General features: G+C 39.8%; 1 protein-coding gene across 2 annotated transcripts in view; it reads right to left on the bottom strand.

The window, feature by feature from the left end:
* The window catches only part of LOC124721125 (OTU domain-containing protein 5-like), a 94,196-nt gene extending 81,695 nt beyond the window's left edge, over window positions 1–12,501 (bottom strand). For both annotated transcript variants that reach the window (XM_047245941.1, XM_047245942.1), the window contains exon 1: window positions 12,248–12,501. In XM_047245941.1, the coding sequence (XP_047101897.1) occupies window positions 12,248–12,370 (123 nt within the window). In that variant the 5' untranslated portion in view covers window positions 12,371–12,501. The remainder of the gene's footprint in view (window positions 1–12,247) is intronic.
* Window positions 12,502–13,123: the final 622 nt, after the last annotated feature.

Here is a 13,123-nt window from a genome sequence, read left to right as displayed (position 1 = left end):
AATTACTATGTCATTGGCAAGCCACAGAGGTTTTATTTCTTCTCCCTGAACGTTCATTCCCTTTCCAAATTTCTCCTCGGTTTCCTTCACAGCGTGCTCTATATACAGATTGAATAACATGGGGTATAGGCTACAACCCTGTCTCACTCCCTTCTCAACTATGGCTTCCGTCTCGTGTGTTTCGACTCTTGTAGCTGCAGTATGGTTTCTGCGCAAGCCTCAAATAAACCTTCGGTCACTGTACTTTATTGCTGCTGCTTCAAAAATTTCAGAAAGTACAGTCCACATTGTCAAAAGCTTTCTCAAGATACGTCGTAGGGTCAGGATTACGTCGCGTGTTCTTACATTTGTCTGGAACCCAAACTGATAGTCCCAAGGACAGCTTCTACCAGTTTTCCAAATCTCCTGTATATGATTCGTGCCAATATTTTACAACCATAACTTATTAACTAATAGATCGTAATATTCACACCTTTCAACACCCGTCTTCTTTTGATTTGTAATTATTACGTTGTTTCTTAAGTCTGATAGTATTCTCGCCTGTTCCATATATCTTGCACAACAGGTGGAATAGTTTCGTCGTGGCTGGCTCTCCAACGGATTTCCTTCTCAAGGAGTGTCGTCTAATCCACGGGCCTTGTTTCGGCTTAGGTACTTCAGCGCGCTGTCAAATTCTATTTGCAAACCAACCTTCGAATAGTTGACAGTCTTTTCTTGTCTTATTCAACGTCCCGTTTGTACTGTAGTCATTTCTTCAAATACCCGATATATCTGGCAAAAACATCAACCATTCTCTCTCCCTTCTTAAAGTAGTATCTTACTTCCTACACTAACGACTCTCTTCGTTTACCATTTTTTAAGACACGAAATTTCACGGTCGTGAAAATAACAGATAAAACACACTCCCTTAAAATCAACATGAAAAATTTAAAAAACTATTGTCTGAATGCAGTCACTCATTCTCATACTGTCCAAAGTACCGAGACTATGGCCGCTGTGCGATACGGCGTCATGCTTCACGTAAAGATACCGAAAGTGAGTCAGCACTAATCAGCAGAATGCAGGAACTGTTAACGAAATCTGTCTATGCTCTGGCAAGTTCAGACACGCAGTTTTAGCATATTTACGAGTCTGGTCGTCTGCTCGCCAGAGGTAACAAGTCACTGACGACGAGTTACGTGTGTGTGTGTGTGTGTGTGTGTGTGTGTGTGTGTGTGTGTGTGTGTGAGAGAGAGAGAGAGAGATAGGAGGGAGGGGGGAGGTGGAGGTAAGTTAACTGACTCGAACCTACGAGAAATACGCGCTACATGAGAAAACGATAGCCTAAAACTGCACGTAAGACAATTTACCTTTAGAACTAGCTCTGAAGTACTGGGGTGTGAGAGTAGATGAGCCAAAGGAGCAGCCGTTAATTAGAAGGATGAATAGGGTTTACCTTCAAACTGACGAGCTCCATTATAAGCGAAACACAAACTCGGACTGGAAAGAGCTGGAAAAGAAAAATTATCCGTGTCCTCTGCCACGGAACGGAGACAGCATCCGACGGGACTTGTGTACGGTAACCACCCACGAAAGTACATTTAGTTGCCTTGACATGACTTCGAAGCCGGTCCTGCTGATTACGAGTCTAGGTCGCTAACCACTGATGACAAACACTAATAACAAACACGTTACTCCTCAGATCGCAAACCTTTTCCTAAGTTACACAAAATACACACGCAAAGGCGTCGCTATGCCGAACGCTAACAAATCGGTTAAAAGGCGCAGTCAATCTCCTACCGGAGACAAACGACTTCGTGTGACATGTTACTAGTCAGAGCGACTTTGAAAGCGTTAATAACATTACAGACTCTGAATATGTCTTAACATTTGCGCAGACGAAACACAAGAAATCATAGCTATTCTAAAATGAATGATTCTTAAATTTCAGCATCGGCAATATCTTGTGAAAATGCAAAGAACACAAAGGCAAAGTTGGTGGGTATGATGCCCCGTTTTATCTGTCACTTAGCACTTTCATCTATGGTAATATTCGTCGAGTTGTGCCGTGGTTCGGAGCGCACGTTAAACTGTAGTTTCCCCTTAAAACTGGCTGGCTGTCACATCAAAGGTTAAGCAATAGGACCATGCCTAGTACAGCAATGTCGTGTTCTTCATGAGCGCTTTATTTAGTCGCAAATTGCTTTGTATGAAAGATGTTACTTGACTAACATCTATATGTACGTGACTACACTGCAGTTTACAATTAGTGTCTGGCAGAGGATTCGTTGAACCACTTCACACTATTTCTCTGCCGTTCCACTCTCGAACAGCGCGCGGAAATGGACTTACGTCTTTCCGTGCGATCTCTAATTCCTCTTAATTTATTACAATGGTCATTTCTCCCTATGTAGGTAGGCGCCAACAAAATATATTCGCATTCGGAGGAGAAGGCTGGTTATTGAAATTTCGTGAGAAAATGCTGCCGCAACGAAAAACGGCTTTGTTTTAACGATTGACACCCCAATTCGCCCATATCCGTAGCACTCTCCCCCATTTTGCTATAATAGAAAACGAACTGCCTTTCTTTGGACTTTTTCGATGGTCGCCATCAATCTTGTCTGATGCGAACCCCACACCGCGATGCATTACTCCAGAAGAATACGCACACACGTAGTGTTGGCAGTTTCTTTAGTAGACCTGTTCACCTTCAGATAGACCGCAATTTGTTGTTTCCTTCCCCTACAGCATTATCTATGTGATCGTTCCAATTTAAGTAATTCAAAATTGTACTCCCAAAGTACTTAGCTGAGTTCACAGCATTTAGATTTTTGTTATTTATCGTGTAACCGAAATTTAGCTGATTCCTTTTAGTACTCGTGCGGATGACTTCACAATTTTCATTATTTACAATCAATTGTCACTTTTCGTACCTTACAGATACCTTGTCTAAATCATTTTGCAGTTGGTTTTGAATCAAAAATGGTTCACATGGCTCTGAGCACTATGGGACTTAACATCTGAGGTCAACAGTCCCCTAGAACTTAGAACTACTTAAACCGAACTAAGGACGTCACACACATCCATGCCCGAGGCATGATTCGAACCTGAGACGCAGCGGTCGCGCGGTTCCAGATTGAAGCGCCTAGAACCGCTCGGCCACTCGGGCCTGCCGGTTTTGAACCATCTGATGACTTTACGAGACGGTAAATGACAGCATTATCCACAAACAATTTAAGAGGACTGATCAGTTAGTTTCTTAAAACGCTTAGACAGAGCAGAAACAGCAGAGGGCCTATAACACTTACTTTGGGAACGCCAGGTATCACTTCATTTTTACTCGACTAGTTTCGGCCAGTTACTACGAACTGTGACCTTTCCGACTGGAAATCACGAGTCCAGTCGCACAACTGAAACTATATTCCACAGGCACGCAATTTGATTAGAAGTCATTTATGAGAAACGGTGTCAAAAAGCCTTCCGGAAATCTAAAAGTTTGGAATCAAGTTGAGATCCCCAGTCGATAGCACTCGTTACTTCGTGAGAATAAAGAGCCAGTTGTGTTGCACAAGAACGACATTTTCTGAATCTGTTCTGACGATTTGTCAATAGATCGTTTAATTCGAGGTAATTTACAATGTTGACACAGTATACGTTTCAAAATACTACTACAAATAGACGTCAGTTATTTGGGTCTGTAATTCAGCGGATTACTCTTATTTCCTTTGAGTGTTGGTGTGACCTGTGCAATTTTCGATACTTTCGACGAGTGACGGATTGTATATGATTGCTAAGTATGGAGCTTTGTATCGGCATAGGCCTACGCTAAAAGGAAACTAATAGGTCTACTGTCTGGACTGGAGGTCTTGCCTTTATTAAGCGATTTAAGCCGCATCGCTAAACTGTGGATATCTACTTCTAAGTTATTCATGTTGGCAGTTGTCCCAGATTCGAATTCTGGAATATTTACTGCGTCGTCTTTTGTGAAGGAATTTCGGAAACCCGTTTCGTAACACTGCTTTAGTGGCACCGTCATCAGTAACATTGCAGTTGTTATGGCGCAGTGAAGGTATTGATTGTTCCTTGCCGCTTGTGTACTTCCCATACGGCCAGAATACATACATATTTTTCATGTAAAATAAAGAGAAATTTGTTTCTCTCTTCGTCGTTATGATCAACTATAGAACACGCACATTTATCACTAATCAAGTGTTTTTTATTCGCAGGTTTTTAATTGCGTCTGCTTGATTTAACGCTTAGTTTTTAAGAAAACTTTTAAGCATTTTTTAATTGTAGTGTAAGAAAGATATTCGAATTTCCTGCAAAAATAAAACATGAGACTTAGGGAGGCTCTTTATTTTTCAAGTTTTGTTGGTAGGTAGGTTAGTTGTGGTACGCCTAGTTTGGTTGGTTGATTTTGGGGGCGAGAGTGGGGAGGTGACCAAACAGCGAGGTCATTGGTCCCATCGGATAAGAGAAGGAAGTCAGCCGTGACCTTTCAAAGGAACCATCCCGGCATTTGCCTGAAGCGATTTAGGTAAATCACGGAAAACCTAAATCAGGACGGCCGGACGCGGGCTTCAACCGTCGTCCTCCCGAATGCTAACCACTGCGCCCCCCCCCCCCCCCCGCTCCGTCCTAGCTTGGCTGTGCGTGATTTCGGCTCAGTAGGAAAAGGGGAAGGGGAGCCTCTCTATTTGAAAGACCACAGAATGGAACAGAATCACAAAATATTGTTCACAATTAGCTTTTAAACGAAACACTTTTTAACTTTCAACTTCACTATTAACACCGTACTGCCGGGTTAATTTTGATAATACCACTTGTAAACCTATTATTTATTAAGTGTGCGAGCCAAATATCAGGAGAAAATCAGATTTGAGTTTATACATGCTTATTTTTCAATAAAGCATATTTTTTCCTCTGGAATCTCATCGGAATACTCAGATACAGCCAGAAGTATATATAGCTTCTTACTTTTTTTAAAAAAAAAAAACTGTTTTGTTACAGTATTACAAGACCTTGACGCGTGCCTCAGACGGATAATTTAAAACTTTTGCTCAGTAACTAGGTGTCGAACGTTGACATCTTCATTTTCACGCCGCTGTGAAGAATCTGTATTAAAGAAACTCGCCACTCAAAATATGTTTAAAGATACTAATTTTATTAGTGACGAACTTTTCCATCCCATTAGTCGTAATTTTTGCGATTTGATCGATTCCTATTTGATTCCTTTTGTCTGTTGGTTCTGCCTCATGGGTCAGTGTACTCACTGATTCAGAAGATTAAGGCAACAGGAACCATAAACGATTTTTCAGTTTATATAAAGTTTTGAAAGAGTTCTGAAATCTAAATACGGTGCTATGCCTATATCGAAGCAGCACAAGTTCATGCTTCGACTAACATACTGATACGGAAACCGGCAATCTCTTCTTGTAGTAGTAATTCAGTTTCATCACAAAACGTAACTTTTTCAATAGATATAATATGGCTTTCGCCATCCACCTTGTATGATAGATCCCTTTGGAGCACGGAAAGGTACTCCAGGAGATGGTTCTTCGAGACGAGAGTTCGCAGTTGATTAAAAAACTATCATCTCATGTATCTTATGCCTGCAAGTTAAACACAGGAGTTCTTTTCCAAAAAGTTTTCAATCAAAACACAGGCACCACCGAAAGTGGTCGTATTTTAAGGTGTTTCGACAGAAACTAATGATTTAATTCAAAAGTCATTCTGTGCGAGTTTCATGTACATTCTCCTGCTCTTTTCCGTACCAAGTAAAATGATCGAAATATGCATAAAATTATCAGCATTGAACTAGAAGTGAACTTTAATTTTCTTTTGTTTTTAAATACATTTGTGTGTAAAATTTGGATTTTAAGTACACTAATACATATTTAATGAATTGTTGAATTTCATATTCGTTTCACTCCCGTCTGTTAATGGTTGCCTGTGCTGGCTCAGACGTTCCTTCCCAAATACCTGACGACTGATTCCGTGCACGAACCTCGGGGTTCCATTCACTTGATAACTGAACAAAAGTTGGTTATGTTTCTCATTGTGAATATCTTCAAAGCACTGATGTGTTCCATGACTTCAAGGTTGTGAAAAAAGAATCTTTTCTCTTTTCACTTAACGAAGTTCCGACGATTTCGCGGTATTTTCATGCAATTGCCCCCTTTAGTGATACAAAGTTGCTAATTATAGTACATAGTTTCTCAGCTACAGTGTCAAAAGTTGCGATTTTTCCAAACAAATCTGCACTTCACACACATGTGGTATTGCACTTTGATGCATACTTCATTTACACACACGCATATCGTAAAATAGTATTATGTTGGTATCATAGATTACTTGCAGTTATTTCATGCTAGTAACGCTCATGTACGTTTATATCATTTTCTTTAAACGAAGCGAAAACGAGTACATCGTACTTGCTACGATTATGTCCTCCTCTCGAAAGTGAATGACAAGTGGGGTGGTGCGCGCTGGGTCGTAAACAGTTCCATCTTCCGTAGAGCATGCGGTCACTGGCCCCGACAAGTATGATGCATGATGCTTTCTAAGGACGCATTCAGCTAAGTAAATAGAAGTAAACACTCTGCGCAAGGCAGTCAACGAATGTATCGTGCAGAAATAATTCTTGCGCGTACTTGGTATGTTTTGGAAATTTATCTAAAATCCACATAGAATGCAGAATTAAACAGAAAAGGTACGGCGAAGGGGTAACGATGAAGGATTCCCAAGAAGGAAGGATTACCAGTGAACTGTTTCCCACATATGAATGAGTTTGCTCATCTCTAGGTGCACTGAATGGCAGAGGATACTTCGTGCCAATATCAGTCACCCTGTCCTATTCTGCCCGCGTACAGAGTTTGGGGTAAATGAGTCTTATTCGATGGTCCTTACACAAGATGTATATGACACAGGTAGTGGAACTGCTGTACCGCCTACGTGTACACAAATCAAATTTGTGGCAACAACGGCTTCATGCAAACATCCCCCTTTAAGTTCTGTCAACATCACAGTATGGGATATAGTGCCATGTAACGAAGCCAGCGTTTGATGTCAAGTCTGCTTCAAACATTTCACTTTGAATGTCAGAGTTGTACCCTGCACCATCAGGAACAATCACTCTTAGGACAACTAACTAACAAAATCCACCGAAATTTTAACTATGGCGCCTTTTATCTGCAAAGTTTCTGGTTATCCATTTTGAGTTGCTGTACTAGACGAGGGGGTTACTGAAAAAGATACATCTGATCTGTCATCATCAAGGTCATTTGCGTGTAAAATTTTAGTTTTGTGTATAATCACATTCGAAATCTTTTTCACAAGCACAGAAACAATGCCGTGGAACAGACACAACAACCAAGAGCAAATGCTTCAAACAAGATATGTCCACACTTTCAATACTTCCAGAATATTTTCTGGGACTGAAGCTGGTGTATTTACGTTTTTTTTCCTTATTAGTACTAGACCCGCGAAACGAGTCTGATGTCACTTCCAGTGACTTACCTGTAACATCCCGTGCTGTGCTCTTCTATGTGGCTATACTTTTACTGGCAATTACTAGCTTTACTTCAACTCCAATGTTTTTAATATTAACTTCTCAATGAAGTATTTTACGTGGCGAGTACAGTATATCTCTTAAATTTGTTCGTCAACTAGGAAACCGAGGATTTTCTGATGAAGACACCCATAGTATGTGTCGAAACCTCGTATAAGTAAAATTTTGTTCCTTCCGGTTGGCTGTTTTATACCTATCCTATTCTTGTACGGTTGCTGTCTCATAGTCATATTTTAAATTGCGATTAAAACAGGCGCAATGAAACAGTTCATGGTAAAGACCTGAACAATGTGAACACTGTGGCTTTAGATACTGGACTATGTAGGGTGGCACACTAAAAATGATGGAACTGGCTGAATATTAGGGTGTAACATCCTGCTGACGACCATGTTAGTAGAGAACAGTCGAAGCTCGAATTAAGCAAGGATATGACAGAAAGCGACCACGACGTTTTCGAATGAACCAGCGCGACATTCGAATTTAGAACACTGCAAGCGTAAGTCTCGATGGCCCGTCGAATGTTTGAACCTCAGTCCTCCCGAATGCAGGTACAGGGGACGAACCGCTCTATCACGTCGCTGGATGGGAAAAAAAGCCATACTTTTTAAAGTACTATGATGTTCTAAACGACTACCGTAATAATCTCGTGAATATTTTGATACAATTCTGTAGTTTGAAACTAAACTCCGGAAACTTTTCCGAAAGTCATTATTTTCAGTGTCACCTTCATGGAAGTGAAACATGAACGATATACATTACACACAAGAAGAGGATAGCTGCTTTTGAAAAGCGGTGCTGCAGAACAATGCTTTACGTTAGATGGGTAGATCGAGTATCTAATAAAGAGGTACTGAAGAGAATTTTGAAGAAAAGAGTTTTATAGTACAACTTGGCTAAATGATGAGTGGCCTTGATAGCACAGAGACAGCCAGAGATACTGTGGAAAAGTTTAATAACGTATTGGAGCGAATGTGCCAAAAGGTATAGCAAAACGGTCTGTAATTTGTAGTGGCACTTTCGAATGTGCTGTGAAACGACATTTCCAATAAACACACGTCACCATCATCAGCTCAGTACTCATTTTTCTCGATCTGAAAGAGCTGTGTTGACAACAGAGCACATGTGACAACAGGGCACATGTTAACACGACGATTCCCACTCTGAATGACACATGGTATCAACTAACCCCTAATCAGCATGCCGGTTTCCTCTTGAAACGCACTGTACAAGCCTCTGTTAATTGAATAGCCAGTACACCCGGCAGTGTGTGAGAATTCGGCAGTATTTGGAAAGCGCACTGTGATGTACGAAGAAGAGTTTAAACTTGGCAGACATCCATTAAAACTATTTATTATTTTGGTTATACTACCAACGATAAGCTTTCTGGCATAAACAATTCAGTAATGATACCGCCAAACAACGTTTCGGCACGGTAATGTTTTACAAGCGCTCTGCCGTTGCCTTTAACCTGAGAATAGCTTTGCCAGCCAGTTCTGCATCATACTCTATACCGAATCTTTCCAAATAACTTCGGAAGAAAGCGTGCAAATGATCACTAGAACATAAAAAGGGGTAACACACAGATTGAAGCACGGACGTACCATTTTTTTCCGTATACACGAAATACCTTATTGCCAGATATTCAGCCAAGAAATAAATCCATAGAGGAACAGAGTTTAACCCCAGTACTTCTGATATGTAGTCTAAAAATCACATAGCCTAGTTAATACTAGTGGGTCTCTTTGCCTCCTTTAAGACAGAACAAGCTAATTACTATACATGTTTTGTTCCAGCGAAATAAGAAACGAGGTTTTCTGTCGTTAACTGGTAAAGCTTTCCTCAACGCGAAGTTTGGTTAGAAAGATATGATGCCTTACAAGACACTCCCTATTGCTGGTTTGACCTTGACTTCCTATTTTCGAAATGACTTACCAGCGAATTATAAAGGGGCACAAAGTTTAACGTGCACTCCGAATAATGGTACAGCTTATTTTTCGTATTTGTAATTACCTGATGTGATAAAAAACAAATGATTGGCCTTAAAAAAAATTTAAGGAACGACTGGGAATCGAACCCCGGACCCTAACGTTGGTAATCCTGCACTTATACACTACGCCACGATGCAACACCCGTGTTAAGGTACGCCAATGAAACCTACATTTCAGTTGTCGTACAAATTTCATGTTAGATAGTATCAGTGTGCTACTAGTGAACAATTCTCGATTTATATCCTGGTTCAAGTCTTCTCACATTGTATTTACGTGATGTCTTGCATTCTGTATCAATTGTTTCTTAATTTGAGGTTTTATTTGAGTGACAGTTTTCATCGACTTTCGTTAACAAAGCAGTTCAAGTTATCGCATTATTAAATTATTCATCTATACGACCATAATAAGTCGCAGTTGCATAAATGCTTTCAATACTACTGTAGTATACTACTTCCTATGGAACTACTTAATGCATTTTTTCACAACAGTCGTGTTTCGTGATTTCTCAGTTTCATTGACAGAACGCGTGTTAACACTTCTTAATTTCCATGTAGCCTTGGATTCCATCCACGCAAACCAAAAATATTCTTACTTGTACTCACATCGTTATATCTCACACAAAGAAGTTTCTCTTCAAGAACGAAGTGTGTTTACTAACCCTACTTGCTAATTTATTTGGTTTTCTCTAATGCGTTCACTACTGTTCTTAATCACAGGCCAACTAATAAAATCTGTAACATCTGCATCCATTTATTGTTTTCAGTAAGAACAATGATTTTCATCTCTAAGCTTTTAACATTGTTTGTCCTCTTCTAATGTACTCATGTTCAAGTTTCTTTCACTATAATCACTTTCAGGAACGGTGAACAGCAACAGTTATCTAACACTTCCAGTATTACTAAGATTTTTCTTTGTCTGAACAGACGTGATGCACACGCTAGCTTGCGTAGCAAATGCCACTGACGAAATCGTCTCCTGTTATCACCAACGCAACAGTTTCGCCATTTCGACGAGTTTGTAGTCGCAGCCGGATTTCTTCGGATAGTCAGCAAAGCTACTAATTAAAGTTTTTGTTTCAGGGCGCAAAAACAACTAGGGTCATACGCGCCCATTAATTCAACGTTTCCCATATTTGTTTACACTTGAAGAAACTACCGATGCATCAATCACCTAAGGGGTCAAATAAATAAATAAACAGCCCCCCCTCAAGTTACTTTTATTTATTCAGTGTCTATGGACATAAAAAATATTGAAGACGTACGCAAGTAATACAACGTAACACCTCCATATAACCAAAACACAAAGATGGCTGGAACAAATAATCAGCTGTTTCACTGTAAAACTATGGATGGCAGGCACGTTATTTAAGACACAATCATGGAATTTCAGAAAAAAGGCGACAATTAACTCGGCAAAGAAAGAAACGCAAAGAAACAAGAAAACTAAATACTGGTAAAAAGTTATCAAATTATGGCATTCATTATGTAAGGATAACAGATGATGACTGGAATAAATAAACAAAATTTTCAAAATTCAGCCACACACAGAATTTGTGTTGTTTACAGTAAAAAGGTTAAGTACCGCAATAAAAGCCAAAAGCAAACTCTGCAGAGAACAACAGATATAAATATTACATGCTAACAACATATACACAACTCTGATACAATCTGCTTTTCAAAAACTCTACAAAAAGCATAAATTAGATGTGCAGGCTGAAAAGAACTACACAAAACAAGACAGAAGAAACTTTTCTCGGGACCATATACCAAGAATTTCGAAATTTACTGGGACACAAACTATAAGTTTAATGAACTGCAGGCAAATTATATTAACTGTTAATAAGCTCAGCCCCGTTACTGCAACTGAAGCTAATATCACCTTAGATAGCAGAACAGCAAAACATTAAGATGAATTTAGAATTCACTGATCTCAGACTCCTTCACACGTCAATTTTGAACAAACTCTTATTACAATGGCCATATCTTTATTATTACGAAAACGAACTAGGAGAGAACGGGGGGGGGGGGGGGGGGGGGTTGACGAATAGTAAATCTAGGGAGGTAGCAAACAAAAAGTAATGTCATTCATAAACCAAATACTAGTATTTGGAATTGTTTAACGGCTAACAACAAGAGATACTGAAGCAATTACAATGTAAACTGATGGAAAACAAAAATCAAACTAAGCGTGGTTATTACACGACACAAAATAACTAAGATTATGGAGGAAAAAAGAGGCACAGTATTTTCAGGTCACGATTTTCAGTGTACTGTTTGTACATACAGCTAACTGTTGGTGCAACAGCATCCAAGCGCATGTGCAGCAAAATGTGATTTATATTAAAATCTTTGCCTTGACTCTTACGCTAACTATGTCAACTAATACGCTCAACAGCGAAGTTATCAGGATATACAACTATTATTACCAATCTCGTCAGTCAAGCAATAAACATACCTTACTTTTCAAAAACTTGTTGAGGAAACAAAGTTTGAAAAACAAGCTCCTGCCTCATAAGTGCGTCGGAATATATGACGTATTTCTGGGGCAGTCTGTCCAATTTTTGTCTATACGCAATACGATCCACTAACACATCATCGGAAAAGGGGAAAAAACAAGTCTCTCACGTAACTTCATGCGAGGCTATAGAATCTCATTTCTTGCTGTTCTCTACGTGTGAACCATTATTTAAAATAAAGCATTTGCATCTCACCTGAGAATGGCTCTGTATCGACGCCAGTGAAAGAGAATGAGTTCCTCCATGATGGTTCCCCGAGTCATTTTGATCTTCCGATTTTCCTGGTCCACTGGACTTCTTCTTGGATAAAATAGTCATATTTACAGAGACGGAATCTTCTCTGGATACTAAATCAAGAATCCGTCATGTACCACACGTAGCACCAGTTCAATAACCACAACAGCCCTCACTCGGTCACGCACACCAACACACACTACGCCAAACACATTAATAACTCTACCTCCCCTCCACCAGAGAGCAGCACTGTTGAGTCACTCCACGTCACATGGTTTCCTTCTCTGAAACACATTGACCAGAGAATATCCTAGTGGCCACGCCCGTCTGTCGTCTAAAAATGTCCCAACAAAATTTTATTTGGCTTCGGAAAAGATATCTACAGTAAAAGACACTCTGTCTTAGTTCCCTTTTGCCTGCGGGAAAGGTATAAGAACTAAAATCTGTTGCGTCACAGTGCTTTTTCACCTGCGGGAAAGATATAAACAGTAAAAGATCTTACGTCACCTTTCGCTTTCGTTTACGGAAAAGATATACACATTAAAATATGCCAATTGTTGTAGCAGTAGAATACAGAGTTCAAAGCGCCACGGTGCTATGCTCTAGTTTTCTATTTCACATATTTCAATTGTAACACATTTTCTTACGCCGTGCTTTCGTCATATTTGTAAAGTGTAGATTCCACAGTGTAGCCACCGATTTCAGTAGCTTTCGCTTTTCCCTTTCGCCTGCGGGAAAGATATAAGCACTAAAAGCTGTTGCGTCACAGTTCTTTTTCACCTGCGAGAAAGATATAAACAGTAAAAGATTTTACGTCACCCTTTGCTTTCGTTTACG

The sequence above is a fragment of the Schistocerca piceifrons genome, chromosome X (genome assembly GCF_021461385.2).
Source record: "Schistocerca piceifrons isolate TAMUIC-IGC-003096 chromosome X, iqSchPice1.1, whole genome shotgun sequence".
In the NCBI taxonomy this organism is placed as follows: Eukaryota; Metazoa; Arthropoda; class Insecta; order Orthoptera; family Acrididae; genus Schistocerca; species Schistocerca piceifrons.
The sequence above is the reverse complement of the archived record's forward strand: the minus strand, read 5'-3'. Positions and strand labels throughout refer to the sequence as shown.